Source organism: Muscardinus avellanarius (genome assembly GCF_963383645.1).
Source record: "Muscardinus avellanarius genome assembly, chromosome: 11".
Taxonomy (NCBI): Eukaryota; Metazoa; Chordata; class Mammalia; order Rodentia; family Gliridae; genus Muscardinus; species Muscardinus avellanarius.
In genome coordinates, this window is record NC_137797.1 from 112,723,178 (window position 1) to 112,739,768 (window position 16,591).

Here is a 16,591-nt window from a genome sequence, read left to right on the forward strand (position 1 = left end):
GCCAGGTGTGTTAGTGCACACCTATAATCCCAGGATTTAAGAAGCTGAGCCAGGAGGATCACAGGTTTGAGGACAGTCTTAGCAATGTAACAAGACCCTCAGTAATTTAGTGGGGCCCGGCTTCAAAATATAAAGGGCTGTGGGTTGTAGTTCAAAGTAGAATGCTCCTGGCTTCAATCTCTGTACATATATATAATTTTACAAGATCCCTGTACCAAAAAAATGTGAAATTTTATGATTTTCTATTCTTAGTGAATTATGCTTTGGAGAGAAAAAATAATTGACCCTAAAGCAACACAAATACTTAAAAGAATTAGTGCCTACAGGATAAATAAGAACAACCATGCTCTCATGGCTTTTGAAGATACTTCTGCAAATTATTTTATTATTTTTCTGAAGAGAAAGCAAATTTACAATATTGCTACTTACCTTTAAATATTGAGTTGATTGCCTATTGTGTTTGTAACTTAGATTTCCTTTTTTTCTTGGTTCCTAAACACAAAAAAGTGGAGAAGAAAAGTAAGAACAGTTCAGTCCAGTATTCCAAGAACTGACTGCCTTTATTTTTTACATTAAAACAAACCCTAGAATAAACTAACATAAGGATTTTTTTTCTTTTTCTTTTTCTTTCTTTTTTTTTTTTTTGTGGTACTGGGGATTGAACCCAGGGGCCTTCTACCTCCGGGCTACACTCCCAGACCTATTTTATATTTTATTTGGAAACAGGGTCTCTTAAGCCAGCAGAGGCTGGCTTCAAACCTGTGTGATCCTCCTGTTTCAGCCTCCCAAGCGCAGGGATTATGAGTGTGCACCACCATGCCCGGCTATCAGACCTATTTTATACTTTATTTGGAAACAGGGTCTCACTAAGTAGCTGAGTCTGGCTTCGAACCTGTACAATCCTCCTGTCTCAGCTTCCCAACTGCTGGGATTACGAGCATGCACCACCACACTAGAATTCTTTCCTTCTTTCTTTCTTTTCTTTCTTTCTTTCTTTCTTTCTTTCTTTCTTTCTTTCTTTCTTTCTTTGAAGAGGAAGTCTACAGCTTAAGGACAGTATTTAATGGCAATATGAACCAAGTAGCTTCAAAGATTTTGGAAAACTTAGTTACTAAATCTAAGTTTTCAATGAATAATTTTGAAAAGGAGCATATATTTCAAGAAGTAATTAATCGAATCCTTAAGGGAAGATATATAATTTTATATAAAACCAGAAGTTTGCAGGGTCTGACAGGCCTACTCAATCCCTCAGGTCCTTTCCACATTTAGCCCTGCCGCAATGGCGTCAGAGGCAGGGGAAGCACTGGAGAAGTGGGGCTGACTCAGAAGCAAGCATGGACAGAGGGCCCCTGTCTTGCATGCCATTTGGTCCACACCCACTGGTGGTCTGGGGGGCAGTGACAAGCATGGGGCCACCTCATTTCCGGAGGTTGGTTCCAGCACCCTCAGCATCCCCAGAGATACTTACGTTGCTTACATAAAGTGGCATAGTATTTGAGTAAAATCTAAACACATCCTCCTGTATATTTTGAATAATCTCCAGATTACTCATTATTAATACAATAAAAATGCTATATAAATATGTGTTATACTTTACTGTTCAGGGAATAATGAGAAAAAAGTCTGTATATGTTTAGTAGAGATGCATTTTTTTTTTTTGGCATGGAAATTCTACCTATGAGCTACACCTCCAGTTTTTTCAAATTATTACTATTTTTATTTTGAAACATGGCCTCACTAAATTGCCAAAGTCTTGCTAAATTGCTGAGGCTGGCCTGGAACTTGTGATCCTCCTGTCTCAGCATCCCAATAACTGGGATTACAGATGTGTGCCACTATGCCTGGCAAGATACATTTTTTTCCTGAATATTTTTATTGAATCAATATATAGAAATTTTTAAACAACAAAAAAGTCTGACTATCCTATGGAATAGAAAAGGCTAATTACTTGGAGTGCTTAATATAAAAATGAGTAGAAAATAATAACTTATAGGAACACTGCAAAACTACAGGGAATGCTATTCATGTTGTTATCAATAATGGTACCAAAAACGAGGAGCTTTTGTATGAACAAGAAGAAAAGGAGGAGGAAGATGAGGAGTTGGAGGGAGAAGGAAAAAGGTACTGGATAGTTAGCCATGTGGCATTTCTTTGAAAAACTGTGGGTTTTTTTGGAGTTCTTTAAATGATGCACTGTAATTATACACCCTAGTGAGGTTCAAAGTGGTACAGACATACATGCACACAGCACTTGCTTCATTTCCTGCCTCCTTCCCCCTCCCCTGCAATGTTAGCGAGGTTGGTAGTGATGCCTTCATAGATGGGCATGGCGTTATTTGAACCGTTTTCTTCCTCAGTCGCCTTTTTTGCCCTCCTTCCTCCTTCCCCCAACCCCTTCAGCTATTCTACTGGTCTTTCTCATTATTTCTATGGGGTATCTTTTGTTTCCTATTTTATCTCCAGATTCCACATATGAGCAAAAATGTATGACTCTTGACAGATTTTGGGGGGCGGGTACTGGAGATTTAATTGAGGAGAATTCTACCTCTGAGCTAGACCCACAGCACAATTCTATTTTTTGTTTTGAAACATAATCTTGTTAAGTTGCTAAAGTTGTCTCTAAATTGCTGAAGTTATTCTTGAACTTTCGACACTCTAGCCTCATCCCCCAAGTACTGGGATTATAGGTGTTCTAGCCTCATCCCCCAAGTACTGGGATTATAGGTGTTCTAGCCTCACCCCCAAGTACTGGGATTATAGGTGTTCTAGCCTCACCCCCAAGTACTGGGATTATAGGTGTTCTAGCCTCACCCCCAAGTACTGGGATTATAGGTGTTCATCACCCAGCTACGACCCTGGACTTTCCGAGGCTGGCTGATCTCATTTAGCATAATATTCTTTCGTTCCAGTCATTTTCTTGAAAATGACAAAATTTTGTTCTTCTTTATGGTTGAGAAAAATTCTGTTGTGAGCCAGAAATGGTGGTGCACACCTATAACCCCAGGATTTGAGAGGCTGAGACAGGAGGATTATGGGTTCAATCCTTAAAAACTCAAGTTTTAGCCGGGCGTGGTGGGCACGCTTGTCATCCCAGCATTCAGGAGGCTGAGACCGGAGGATTGCAGTTCGCAGACAGCCTCAGCTACCTAGTGAGGCCCTCTGCATTGCAGTGAGATCCGGTTTCAAAATAAAGAATTAAAAAATAGGGCAGGGGGTGTAGCCTGGAGGTCAAATGCCCCTAGGTTCCATCCCCAGACCCGCAAAAAATCAAAACAAAACAAAACAAAAAAACAAAACTCAAGTTTTTAAGTGAGACCCTGTTTTATGGGACTGGACGTATAGCTCAGAGGTAGAACACCCCTGGGTTCTATCAGTAGTGCACAAAAGAAAGAAATTCTACTGGTGTTGTGCGTAGATGTCACATTTATTTATCAGTCATTTGTTAACAGACACCTAGGTTCCATATTCTTTATTGGGAGGCAGTGGGCATTGAACACAGGAGCATTCTACCTCTGAACTGTGTCCCAGATCCCCTTAAATTTTTTTGAAAGAGGGTCTCTCTAAGTTGTCTGTGATCCTCCTGGCTACACTATTTCTTTGATTTATTGATTTATTCAATAGATGTCCATAAAAAACTGTGGAAGAAGTTGAGATAGCTCTTAAGCAAATTCAAGTGATATTTTTACAATACTTGCTTTTAAGAGCCTTGCTTGCAGATCTGAATAGTATCTGTTTGCTCTACTGGGAATTGAACCCAGTGGCATTCTGCCTCTGAGCTACACCCCAAGCTCTTTTTATTTTTTTAATATTAAGACAAGTCTCTTGTTAAGTTTCTCAGGCTGGACTTAAACTTGTGATTTCTTTTGTCTCAGACTCCAGAGTAGCTGAGATTTCAGGTGTACCCAATTACACCTGGCCCGAATAGTTTTTAATATTTAGCCAACACACACTTCTTACTTGCCACTGCAATAAATATCCTTCTGACTTACGAGAATCAGGCCTGGTCACCTGGGCCTGGGGCTGTCTACTTGTGCTGATTCCAGTACATGTTCCACAGGGTTCAATTAGAGAACCATAAGGGTGTGGGGCGACCCCGGAGCTGCGGCACCAGGGGCTGTGATTTGGGAAGAGGGTTGGTGGGATTTCCTTTTCTCTGTAAAAGAAAATTATAAATTGAACTGAAAAGGATGTTTATGATGTGACATTAATATTAAAAGTGCAATTACACGGAAAACATTTAAAACACAAGAGAAAATGGCCTTTCTAGGCCTGTGGGTAAGCCGAGCATGGTGACACACCCCTCTAATCCCAGTACTTGGAAGCTGAGACAGGAGGATCATAGGTTCGTGGCCAGCCTCACCTACTTAGGCCCTTTGCAACTTAGTGAGACCTGTTTCCAAATGAAGACTAAAAAATAGGGGTGGGGATATTTCTCTGAGATAGAATGTCCCTAGGTTCAGTCCCTAGGAGCCCCCTCCACACACACACACAAACCTTGTGGGTGGAACAGTTATCATGATCTCAGAATCATTTACCTACAAATGAATTACATTCTGTGACTCCTGTCCATAGTTATCTCTTGGTCCAAAATAAAATTCTTAGGTGACACACCTCAGCTGCACCCAAGCACTGTTGAAGATGTGGGCATAGTCTCACCAGAAATAGTTGTGCCAAGAACAATGTTACCTATCCAAGACTGTTAGTACTGATTGTCCATCCATATATAACTGCCTGCTTTTATGCTTTTCATACCTATTCTATTCAAAATAGGAGTTTTTAAACCATTCTTTATAGTGTGTGTGTGTGTGTGTGTGTGTGTGTGCGCGCGCGTTGCTGGGATTGAACCCACAAGCATTCTGCCTCTGAGCTACACCCCAGTAATGGTTTGGATTTAGAATATTCCCCTAGCCCTCATGGAAACAGGGCGAGGTAGTAATGTTGGAAATGGGTTTGTTTGCTGAGAGGGGGTTCCTGGGAGCATGGTCTTGGGGATCAGATCAGACTCTCTCCTCCCCTTGCTCGCTCTGCTTCTGGCCTTCATGGTGTGAGAACAGAGCTCCACTTCCCAACACCGTGCTCTGAGCTTCGGACTCCAGCCTCATATTAACTGAATCCAAAGTCTCCAAAAGTCTGTGAGCAGATAAATATTCCTTCCTCTAAGTTGTGTGACTAGTCATTTTGGATGATAGCAGTGAGATGTTGAATGAGACAGAAATTGGTACCAGAGGAGTGAAGACACTGCTAGATCTAAATCTGATCATGTGTTTTATGAGTCATTGGAAATGGTTTATGAGAAGAAGTTGGAGGGTCAGAATACGGCTAGAAAGGCAGACAATTGAGACTGTGTCAGGATATTTCAGAGGGTAAAGTGGACTTCATAGATAGAGCAGAAGCCTCACATGTAAAATTCTGGCAAAAAAAAAAAAAAAGCCTTGTGGGCATTTTGCCTATGTTCTGAAACTGTATGAGGTCAGATTTAAAAACAGTGGACTGATTAAACTGGCAGAGGATATTTCAAAGCAGCAAAGTATTCAAACTGCATTATAGAATATTGATGTCTGCACTCAGTGGATTGTACATCAAATTTTGCACGTAGAAAGTAAAGTTGGGATACTTTATATATTTGCGTTTTGGCCAGAAAGGAATGTCTAAAGCTGCAGCTCAGAGAGATGGTGCTGTAAAAGAAATTAAAATTACTGAGGAAGGTATAATGTCTTGATTAAAGACGAAGGAATGCAGTCTGGGCAGTTGAAGATTTGCATAAAAAAGAATGAAATGAGGTCATGGCAGTTTGTAACCATGGAAACATGGGTGTCCATTTTGAAGAAGGACACTTGGATGCCTTCCCGTGGTCTTGGTGGAGGCAGGCCCAGTACTGCCCATGGTGCCGGTCTTAGCCATGGTCAAAATGGAGTGGGGTCAGCAGCTCTGATGGATAAGGGCTGAGTGGCAATGACTGAAAGGGATTGCTACCTTTGAGCGCTCATGCAATGCTAGCTTTGCTTGAACAACAGTCTTCCTCGGATTCCGAAGGAAGGTCTGAGCAGCCAGGCCACGTATGTCAGGGTTGAATCCTTGCAAGCAGGCCGTGAGGGTGAAGCAAAGTTTGCAAGCAAACCTCCTGTGATTTAGAAATAAATGTGGAACAACTTCACAGAAAGCCTGCAAGCTGTGAGTCATGAAGCCAGGCTGGGAGAGTGAGTACACTGCCAGTTGCACCAACAGGCCATAGGGACGGGGCCGCCGAGGGCCTTGAGATCGCGTCCTACCTGCAGTCTGGATGCCACTGGAGCTGCAGGGTCAAATGTTTGCCCTCCTGGAATTCAATACTGTCTCGGGCCATTCCCACTTTCTTTGGTTCTATTCCTCCCTTTCAAAATACAAGTGTTCATTCTGTGCCACTGTACATTGGATATATGTAATATGCTTTGTTTTTACAGGGTTTCACAGCCAAGAGTTTACTTTGAGACTCAGTGGAGACTTTGGGTTTTGAGTAATGTTGGAACTGTTAAGACTGTGGGAACTCTTGGAAGTGGACTGCATGTATTTTACATTGTAAGGTGGCTGTGAGGTCTGGGGCCCAGGGGCAGAGTGTAATGGTTAGGCTTTAGAATGTCTCCCCAGCCCTCCCTCACAGAAACAAGACAGTGATGTTGGAGCTTGGTTGCTGAGAGGAGGACCCTGGCCATAGGAGTTATTTCAGGCTCTCTCTTCCCTGAGAGGGTCTTGCTGAGTTCCTGAGGCTGGCCTTGAACCTGTGATACTCCTATCCTGGCCTCCTGAGTACTGGGGTTACAGGCATGTGCCATCATGCCCAGCCTGCTTTATATATTTATTCATCACATGAATATCACCCAGTCATTCCCATGTGCTTAGTTACTACTTTGGGGAAGGACTCAATAAAACAGAATCATACATTCTTTACCTTTTAAGAGAAAGCTGAACTCGGTCCACCTGACATTCGGAGAGCTCATTCTTAGGTAGATCTTGTTTTTCTTTAGTTACTGTAGTTGCAGATGTTGTCCACCGGAACATATGCTTTCCAAAAGTTGAAGTTACTGCTGAACATCTGTCAAATTCAATGTCAGTCTCTAATTTTTCCCATGCTTGTTTCCAGTGAATAGGAGTATACCAGGCAATAGCCTAACAAAAATGGTTTGTTAATATTAAAATGATTGGAATTAAATATATTTAATGACATATACTTATTGCATTAGTATTTGTTTTTGTTGGATTGAAACCAGGGACATTCTACCTATGAGCTACACCAGCCCCATTTTATTATTCTTATTTTTATATGTTTTATTATTTATTTATTTATTTATTTGGTGGTACTGGGAGTGGAACCCAGAGGCTTTCTACCTCCGGGCTATACTCCCAGACCTATTTTATATTTTATTTGGAAACAGGGTCTCACTAAGTAGCTGAGGCTGGCTTCAAACCTATGTGATCCTCCTGTCTCAGCCTCCCAAGCGCTGGAATTACAAGCATGTGCCACCATGCCCGGCTCTGCCCCATTTTTAAATTAATTAATTCATTCATTTAGTGGTACTTGAGATTGAGCTCAGGGGTGTTATATCTCCAACAGTCTTACCTTTGGTGCTGGAGAATGAATACAGGGGAAGACTACCTCTAAGCTATACTGTTAGTCCTTTTTATTTTTTATTTTGAAACAGGATTTAGCTAAGTTTCCAAGGGCCTCACTAAGTTTCTGAGGCTGGCCTTGAACCTATAATCCTTCTGTATCAGCCTCCCCAGTACTGGGATTACAGGTATGTGCCACCATGCCTGATTAGACTGTTAATGTTTTACTAGAATATTAGTCCCTTGAGAGCAGATACTATGTCTTTATGTTATGGTACCAGGAATTAATACAACCCTAAAAATAAAAGAAGCAGCTCAAATATCTGAGAAATGAATAAATAAATAGAAAAGGGTGCATATGTACTATTTTCTTTTCTTTTTTCTTTTCTTTTTTTCTTTCTTTCTTTCTTTCTTTCTTTCTTTTTTTTTTTTTTTTGTGGGTCTGGGGATGGAACTCAGGGGCACTCAACCTCCGAGCTACAGCCCCTGCCCTATTTTTTTTAATTCTTTATTTTGAAACCATTTGTCACTGAATTGAGGAGTGCCTCACTGAGTAGCTGAGGTTGTCCGCGAACCGCGATCCTCCTGTCTCAGCCACCCAAATGCTGGGATTACAAGCGTGTACCACCATGCCCGGCCATATGTACTATTTTCTTTATTCTACTCTTCAGGAAAATATCATAAATAAAATCCCTCCTGGACCCTGAAATTTGAAGTAGCTTCTAAGAAATATGGGATATCAAAACTACTTTTACCAAGGTGTGGCAGCTCTGCCCTTCTCACACTGGAAAGGGTACTGCTGGGCTGTGGGATGTGTTTTGGCATTTTGAGATAACTCCCAAGCCTTTCATGGTAGAAAATAACTGAGTGGGCCCAGAGGAGAAGAGAAACAGAGGAGGGCTGTCCAGTCCCATAAGCACTACTTCTACAAACCAGACACTGACTTCCCCGTTGGGTCTGCACAGGATTGTGGTACAATCTGGACTTGTTCTAAACTTGTTTTGCTCCTTCCAAAGAAAGTCAGAAGGGGGATGATGCTTTGCTTCTGAGGCCGCTGCCCAGACCTACAAGGACACAAGGCACTGGGTCAACAGTGTTCTGTAAGTTACAGTCTTTCTTCACCCTGCTCAATGAATAAGGTTTTAAAGCTCTTTGTTTACTGTTAAAGATGGAGTCTCACTACATTGCCCTGGCTGGCCTCAAGCTCCTGGGCTCAAGCAATTCGCTGCATCTGATCCCAAGTACTTGGGACCATGGATGGGCACTACCATGCCCAGGTTCAGATGGGTTTGAAAATATCATGATTCTATAATATATAATGCTGAGCTGTGTAATACCAAATAGCTACTGCTCATGGTTTACAGGAAAGCATAGAGGGCATCCTCAAGCCCAACTAATTACCTGTTTTGGAGCAAATAATTTCTTTGCTTGTCTTCTAAGAACATGTTTACTTAATTTTAAGAACTTAGGGATTTTATAATAGTTAAATGACAAAAACAAAAGGCATTATACATTAAAGAAAACTGAAAATTTAATTGTGAATATAAATTCACACCCAGAAGATAGACCAAATGGTACAATTAATCATCACCAACAAGATCACCCACACTTTATATACAGATCAAGGGATGATGTGGCTGCTGGTGGCAAGAACGAGCTTTGCCTCTGTAACTAGCACGTAGCATCGCCACCTCATACTCACAGTTACTGAGGAACTGGCTTGCATTGTGACATTTGGAACGAATTGGTACAAAGAAACTGCCTGCCCCTTCACATTTTGCTGGAGAATATGACGTCCAATCTCCAGTTCTTTGTCAAGGGAAGAATTAATGAGCTTCACAAATAAACCCTTGACATTCACTTCAGCTATTTCAATTTCTCCAAGAGAACTAAAAAATAAAACACAAAGATTATAAAAATAACTTTGCATAGGAATGTCTTTGGCTCACTTTAAGAACTGAATAATAAATGTACTTTGGGCCGGGTGTGATGGCGCACACTTGTAATCCCAGCACTCAGGAGGCGGAGACGGGGGAGGGGGGATTATGGTTCAGGGACAGTCTCAGCTACTTAGTGAGATCCTTCGCAACTCAGTGAGACCCCATTTCAAAAAATAAAAAAGACTAAAAAATAGGACTGGGGGTGTAGGTCGGAGGTGCAATGCCCCTGGGTTCCATCCCCAATACTGAAAAAAAAAAGTGCTTTGAAAGCTACCCCTGCACTGTGTATTTGATTGGATCAGTTCTACATGGCAGGTGTGGAGTTCTGCTTCCTCATTGGTGAGATAGAAGGGTCTCCCGCCTGCATGACTGCTGTCTTTTTTGGCTCTCATCATCTCTGTGAGACAGCACCACGATATCCTAATTGGCTTCTTCAGCTTTGTTTGCACCTAAACATTCTTTTGTTTTGATTTTGTTACTGGGGATTGAACCCAGGGTCATTCTACCTTTGAGATATATCCCCAGCCTCTTCTACCTTTTTGTTTTGAGATAGGTTCTGGTTAGGTTGCTGAGAATCTTGCGATATTGCTGAGGCTGTCCTTGAACCTGACTCAGCCTCCCAGGTACCGGGATTAGAGGTGTGTGCCATGATGCATATTTCTTAGTTTTGTTTCCAGAGCAGTCTTTGTGTAATGCAAACTTGATATTGCACTTTTTGTTCTTTCTTTTTTTGTGGTACTGGGAATGGAACCCATGGGCATTGTACCTCCGTGCTACACCCCCATATTTTTTAGTCTTTTTATTTTTGAAACAGGGTCTCACTGAGTGCAAAGGGCCTTGCTAAGTAGCTGAGGCTGTCCATGAACTGAGATCCTCCAGTCTCTGCCTCCCGAATGCTGGGATTACAAGTGTGCGCCACCACGCCTGGCTGATACTGCACTTTTCTACTGGAAATCCTTCACTGTACCATTTCCTTTTAATTAAAACTTCACAGGATGGAAACAAGGTCCCGAAGCCTATCAGTCTTGTCAGTCTCCTTTTTACTACTTCCTATCTCACCCTTAAACTGCAACCATGAAGAATCTCTGCAAGCACCTGACTCGTGCCCTTGCTTCTCCTGCTCACTGGAGGTCTTCCCTCCTCTGCTCCCCACATTCTTACCAGCACTTCCAGTTTTAGACTTCTTAATGTCTTCACTCTCATGGGTGCTACAATGAGACCTCACTATTTCAGTTTGTTTTTCTTTGATTATAGTGCAGTTGAAGAAGCTATTCTTTGCCCAGTTGGCACTTATCTTTGGTGAATTGTGTGTTCATATGGTTTTACTCACTTTCCTATATGTTGTATTGAATTTTCATAACTGATTTATAGTGGTTATAGTAGAATATTAAATAAGAATATTTAATATGTGCACATATATATTCTCCAAGGAGAAACTTAAAAATCATCATCCAGCATGTCTTGTATAGTATAAACTAAAATTTTTACTGTGATGAAATTCATTAATCTTTCTCCTTACAGTTTCTGATTTTTTTGGTGTTCTATATAAGAACTCTTGCCCTGCTCTTAATGCAATACTTTCTCTTTAATATTTTAAGGATTTACTTATCCCTTTATTAATTGAATATATACCATATATATATATAATCTCAGGTGTATCTCAACCTATGATGGGAATACATCCTGACAGATCCATTATACATTGAAGATACAGTAAGTTGAACGTATACTCAATACACCTAAGCTGAGCGTCAAAGCACAGCAACATAATGCACTGTGGAATGTCAGTTGTTTGTCCTCTTCTTTTCCTGTTTGCATTTCTCTGATTTCCTTCCCTTGCATAGTGCTCCAGCTAGAGTCTTGAGCATTACATTGGAAAGGAGTGGAGGTAGCAGGCATCCTTGCCTTGTTCCGAGTTTTAAAGGAGATTTTCAGTTTTTCCCTATTCAATATGATGTTGGTTGTGGGTTGGTTGTATATTGTCTTTATGATGTTAAGTTCCTTCTATGACAACCCTCTGCAGTGCTTTAACATGAATGGGTGTTAGATTTTGTTGAAGGCATAACCAATTCAGTGGCTGTAGGGCATGAATGATTATTTTAGGGAACATGGTATAAAAAAATCCCTTAATATCCAGCACTCAAATCTGTCTAACAACTTCTTTTAACTCTCTAATCCCCTATATCAGCACATGTTCATCACTAACACTCCAAAATTCATTCTGTTTTTCATGTAATATGTGAGCAGTGTTCAGTGAACAATTGGACACGCCAGTTCCTCAGTGCTAATACCAACTTTCTTCCTGAACCAGTCTTTTGTCATAGTTACTGGCCACTATAATAAGGGCTAAATGAGGTAAAAATTAATCTCTTTCCTCTGTCTTGAACTCAAGAGGCAAGGAGAAGAAAAAATATTAAATGCATCAGACTGATTCACAACAGTAAAACTAGGCTTTCACTATCTGAAGAACACATCCCAGGAGTCTTTTTGTATGGACCTACAGTAGCATTAACTCTTACCCAGATTTCCTAGATTCCTACCCTGCTATCTAGCTCTACAAACGTTCCAAGCTGTCAGGCCCCATGGAGAGACAATTTCTAAGCTAAAAAGTAAGAGCAGCATGTTTTTGAGAGGAGGGGATGGACTGCAATCCCCTTCCTCATGGAGCTTGTCTACACACTGCCCGCCCTAAACAGAACAGAAGCTGGGTGGGTGGGAAAGGTACCATTCCCTGGTTACACAGGGTACCCTTCCTGAGGACACTGAACATTTCTTGTCCTATTCTCTACATTTTTCTAATAACTAATGTCCACTGCTTGGGACATTCTTGTTGCACTTTGTGAAATTACCACTCCTAGCCTCTAGACTAAGGAAATTTAGACTTCTTACAGACATGTTTTCTAGGTTTCCTAGAGTATCCATGCCACTTAACCTTGGGCATGAATGATGCCCTGAAGAGACTCTAGCAGTTGCTGAGGTTTGAGTCTAAAAGTGGCTGGATGACCCTGGGAGGGAGAGTATCCACAGAAGAACCCATGCTGCTTTCTAATCTCCCATGGTGCAGCAGGAACTAGGCCTGATTAGGTGGACTGTCTGCCAGGCCTCCCAGGGTACAGGTAATACTCCAGTCAACCTAACTTATGGCAGCAAAGTTTTTCCATGTTGGAATGGAACCTAGGGCCTAGACCATTGGTAAGCCATAGCTCTGCCTCCAAGTTACACTCCTCAACCCCTGTGGCTTATACCTCTTTAAGAAAGGTTGTGCTGATAATACTTAGTATTTTTTGGCAAAATTTTCCCTTCACTCGTGTGTGTGTGTGTGTGTATGTGTGTGTGTGTGTGTGTGTGTGTGTGTGTGTGTGTATGCATACATATATGTGTAGTGGAGATTAAAGCCAGGATGCTCTAGTACTAAGCTACAACTCCATCTCTTTTTACAAAGCCTCTCAGCCTGGCTTAGAACTTGCAGGTCTTTACCAGAGTGTACTACCATGCCTACAAATCCTATATCCCTTGAACATTTATTTTCCTGATTCTGGAGATTAAAACAGGGCTCTTCCATGGAGCCATAGCCCCAGCTTGAACATTGACTTTAATAAGTGAGTAATATTTTATTAAAAATTTTCTTGATTGAGTTAGTTATATTTGTAGGGATTTTGTAGCACTGTTTTCTCTGGCAACTTTGAAGAAGATTTGGTTCCCTAAAAAGTTATATCAATTTCTTTTAATTGCTCAGAAGTGGTAACTGTTATATTTCAAGAACTTTCTTTGTGTTTTAATTGAAATTATGGATCTTTCAACAGACCAGAACTCTATTTTCTATTTACCTGGTCCTACCTCAGCAGATGATATTAAGTAAGTCAAATAGAATATGTACCTGGATACTGCTTGGCCAACCTCTTCGAGAATCATAGAAAAGTGTTTACAGGTTTCCTCAGCAGGACTTGGACAGGAATTAAGTTTCTTTGAATCACCAAACAAAGAAAGAAAATAATCTTCTCCTTCCCCAAACACAGGTGACTCAGGATCAAAGCTTAATGGGTGCTCTTTCTTGGGAACTATGAAGCAGTTGATTCCTTTCAAAGAAGTACAGAGAGAAGCAAATTAAAGAGAATAAAGTAGATAAACATTAAAAGAACCCCGAGCTATTATCTTTATTCCCTACTCCTGTACAATTATATTTCTTTATATATTTTAATTTGTGAGTAGTTGAAACATCTAAGTCTGTCAAATTTGGATTTGTGATGTGCAATTATGGTCATATTCTTTTTTTCCCCTACCCACGGGCATTGTATCTCTGAGCTACACTCCCAGCCCTATTTTATTTTGAAACAGGGTCTCACTAAGTTGCTGGGACTGGCCTAGAACTTGTAATCCTTTTGTCTTGGGCTCCAAACTACTGGTATTACAGGCATGCACCACCATGCCTGGCCATTATAGTCATATTCTATTTCATATTTTCTCAAATTATAACCCATTAATTAAAGCACATAAGTAATTTTCTACTAATGCTTAGTACTTGCTGGATAAAGACATCCACTTTCTCAACTAAAATATGTAGTGTATTAGAGAGATAAAATAAGAGATAATCAGACTCTAACAGCCTTTTTGAAGTTAGGTCTTATTTTTTTGTTTTTGTTTTTGTTTTTTGGGTGGTACTGGGGGTGGAACCCAGAGGCTTTCTTCCTCTGGGCTATACTCCCAGACCTATTTTATATTTTATTTGGAAACAGGGTCTCACTAAGTTTCTGAGAGCCTCACTAAGTAGTTGAGGCTGGCTTGAACCTGTGTGATCCTCCTGTCTCAGCCTCCCAAGCGCGGGGATTACAAGCGTGCACCACCATGCCCAGCTTAGAAGTTTGCTCTTGAAATTTAAGAATATTCAAATACAAAATTAGTTTTGTGATTTTTCTCAGTAAACCAGGCAGGATGAATCTGAGACGGTGTCAGCAGAGAGGCAGTACATGACAGGGATGTGCAAGACTTACATGTCTCAGAGTTAGATCTGCCACAGGAGCCCAGCTCTATCACTTACTCAGACAAGTGATTTAGACTTTTAAGTTTCAGTTTTCTTGAACATAAAATAAGGACAATACTACCATGTGTAGGAGACATAAGGACTGGAGATCAAGCAGGTAAGTGTACAGCACAGTTTTAGTATTTAGCTGGTACAGGAAAATGAAGCTAGTGGTACAGTGCAAGGGCTTTGGTTAATGTGGCCCTAGGTCCAAAATCCTCAGAGGGTTAAGGCAATCTAGGTTTTTTCCTTAGCTCAATGCACACTGGTAATGCACACTGGTAATCCTAGTACTTAGGAAGCTGAGACAGGAGGATTGCAGGTTCAGGGCAGCCTCAGCAAATTAATGAGGCCCTGTTTCAAAATAAAAATAAATAAAAATAGCTGGGGGTAGCCAGGCCTGGTGGTGTATGCTTGTAATCAAAGCATTTGGGAAGCTGAGACATGATAGAATACTGAGACAGAGGATCATGGTTCGAGGACAGCCTCAGCTACTACGTAGTGAGGCCTCTGCAACTCAGTGAGACCCTGTTTCAAAATAAAAAGTAAAAAAGAGAGCCAGGTGTGATGGTGCATATTTGTAATTTCAGCATTTGGGAGGCTGAGAAAGGAGGATCGAGGATCGCGGACAGCCTCAGCTACTACTTAGTGAGGCCCTCTGCAACTCAGTGAGACCCCGTTTCAAAATAAAGAATAAAAAATTGGGCTGGGGTGTAGCACGGAGGTAGAATGCCCCGGGTTCCATCCCCAGCACTGCAAAAACAAAACAAAAAACATCTGGGGGTATAGTTTAGAGATAGATTCCTCAGTGCCAAAAAATTGCTTTAGATTCTTATATCTTCAACAGAAACAAAGACAAAGGAATAAAACCACAGTTTTCTTTCTTGTCTTTTTATTTTGTGTCTTTTTCTTTCTCTTTTAAAATTTGAGCTATGGCAGGAATTGAACCTAGACCCTCAAATACAATAAGCACATGCTCTGTTACTGAGCTACACCCCTATAAAAATGATTTCTCAAAGTATTTTATTGAGAAGCAGCACTTGGAATTAAATGAGTTCATTCTCAGTCAAATGGCTGTTCACACAATCCTTGATTCCTGTGAGAAGAAGCATCTGCACCCTTAACGGCTCATCCTGAGAGTGAAAACCTTGCATTCCCAAAGAACACACTATTATTTAATCTGGAACAACAGAGGGCAGTAGCCCTTAAGGGGGCAAGCATCATGGCCACCTTGTCTACAGAATCACTGAGCCTGTATCCCAGTTATCCTCTCCCTGCAAAGGAAAACCACTGAATTGTGTTTTTCTTCCATGATTAAGAGTGGTTACAGTTTAACACAAATTAAGAACACCCTTCATAATGGCATATAATATAGCGCCAAACTATGCAAAATATTCCCTTCGTAAATCTAAAGTTTGTTTTTGTGTTTTTAAGCATAAAAATGCTAGAGCTTAGTATAAGCTTTAAAAGAGGCTTTTTTTGAAAATCGATTATAGCCACACAATTCCACACAGTGAGTGTAACTATCCAGATAGCAGAACAGAACATTGTGCAGCCTGCTGAAGGCTTAGGAAAATACAAGAAACAAAATCAGAGAAAGGAACAGCCAAATTGTAAATCACAAAATGGCAGAGGAAAGAGAAGGCTTTTGTGCTGACAGTCTGGAAGTATGTTAGCTGCTTGTTGGTTGAAATACAGAACCCAAATCCAGACTATTCTAAGAGCTGGTGTTTACAGGTATGTTATGATTCACAGCTTTTATCAAGTACTTATTATGCAGCAGTAGATTTTCATGTATATCTCCCCTAATCCTTAGGATAGCCCTGTGACATAGTGTTTTGGGGAACATGAGACCCATGGATGATAATATATTTTCCTGATGACTTACATTGTAGAGAGTAGAAAAACAGTTGTCCTGTGTTTGCAGGGACAGAGCTGTTTTCTGTAAACCAAGTGAGACCCTTAATCTGGTGAGGATCTCTGAGCGCTTCGTTGACACCTGTCATTACTTCTTGGTGATTTAGTACTTGCTGTTTCCTTCTCTGAAAGT

The 16,591-nt window shown here is 40.9% G+C and overlaps 1 protein-coding gene across 1 annotated transcript in view; it reads right to left on the reverse strand.

Moving 5' to 3' along the window:
* Positions 1–4,060: 4,060 nt before the first annotated feature.
* The window catches only part of LMNTD1 (lamin tail domain containing 1), a gene marked incomplete at both ends in the record, with an annotated part of 35,654 nt that continues 23,123 nt past the window's right edge, over positions 4,061–16,591 (reverse strand). The window contains 6 exons of the mRNA XM_080705049.1: positions 4,061–4,153; positions 5,974–6,121; positions 6,926–7,143; positions 8,529–8,648; positions 9,287–9,473; positions 13,402–13,600. Coding sequence (XP_080561175.1) covers positions 4,061–4,153; positions 5,974–6,121; positions 6,926–7,143; positions 8,529–8,648; positions 9,287–9,473; positions 13,402–13,600 — 965 coding nt within the window. The remainder of the gene's footprint in view (positions 4,154–5,973; positions 6,122–6,925; positions 7,144–8,528; positions 8,649–9,286; positions 9,474–13,401; positions 13,601–16,591) is intronic.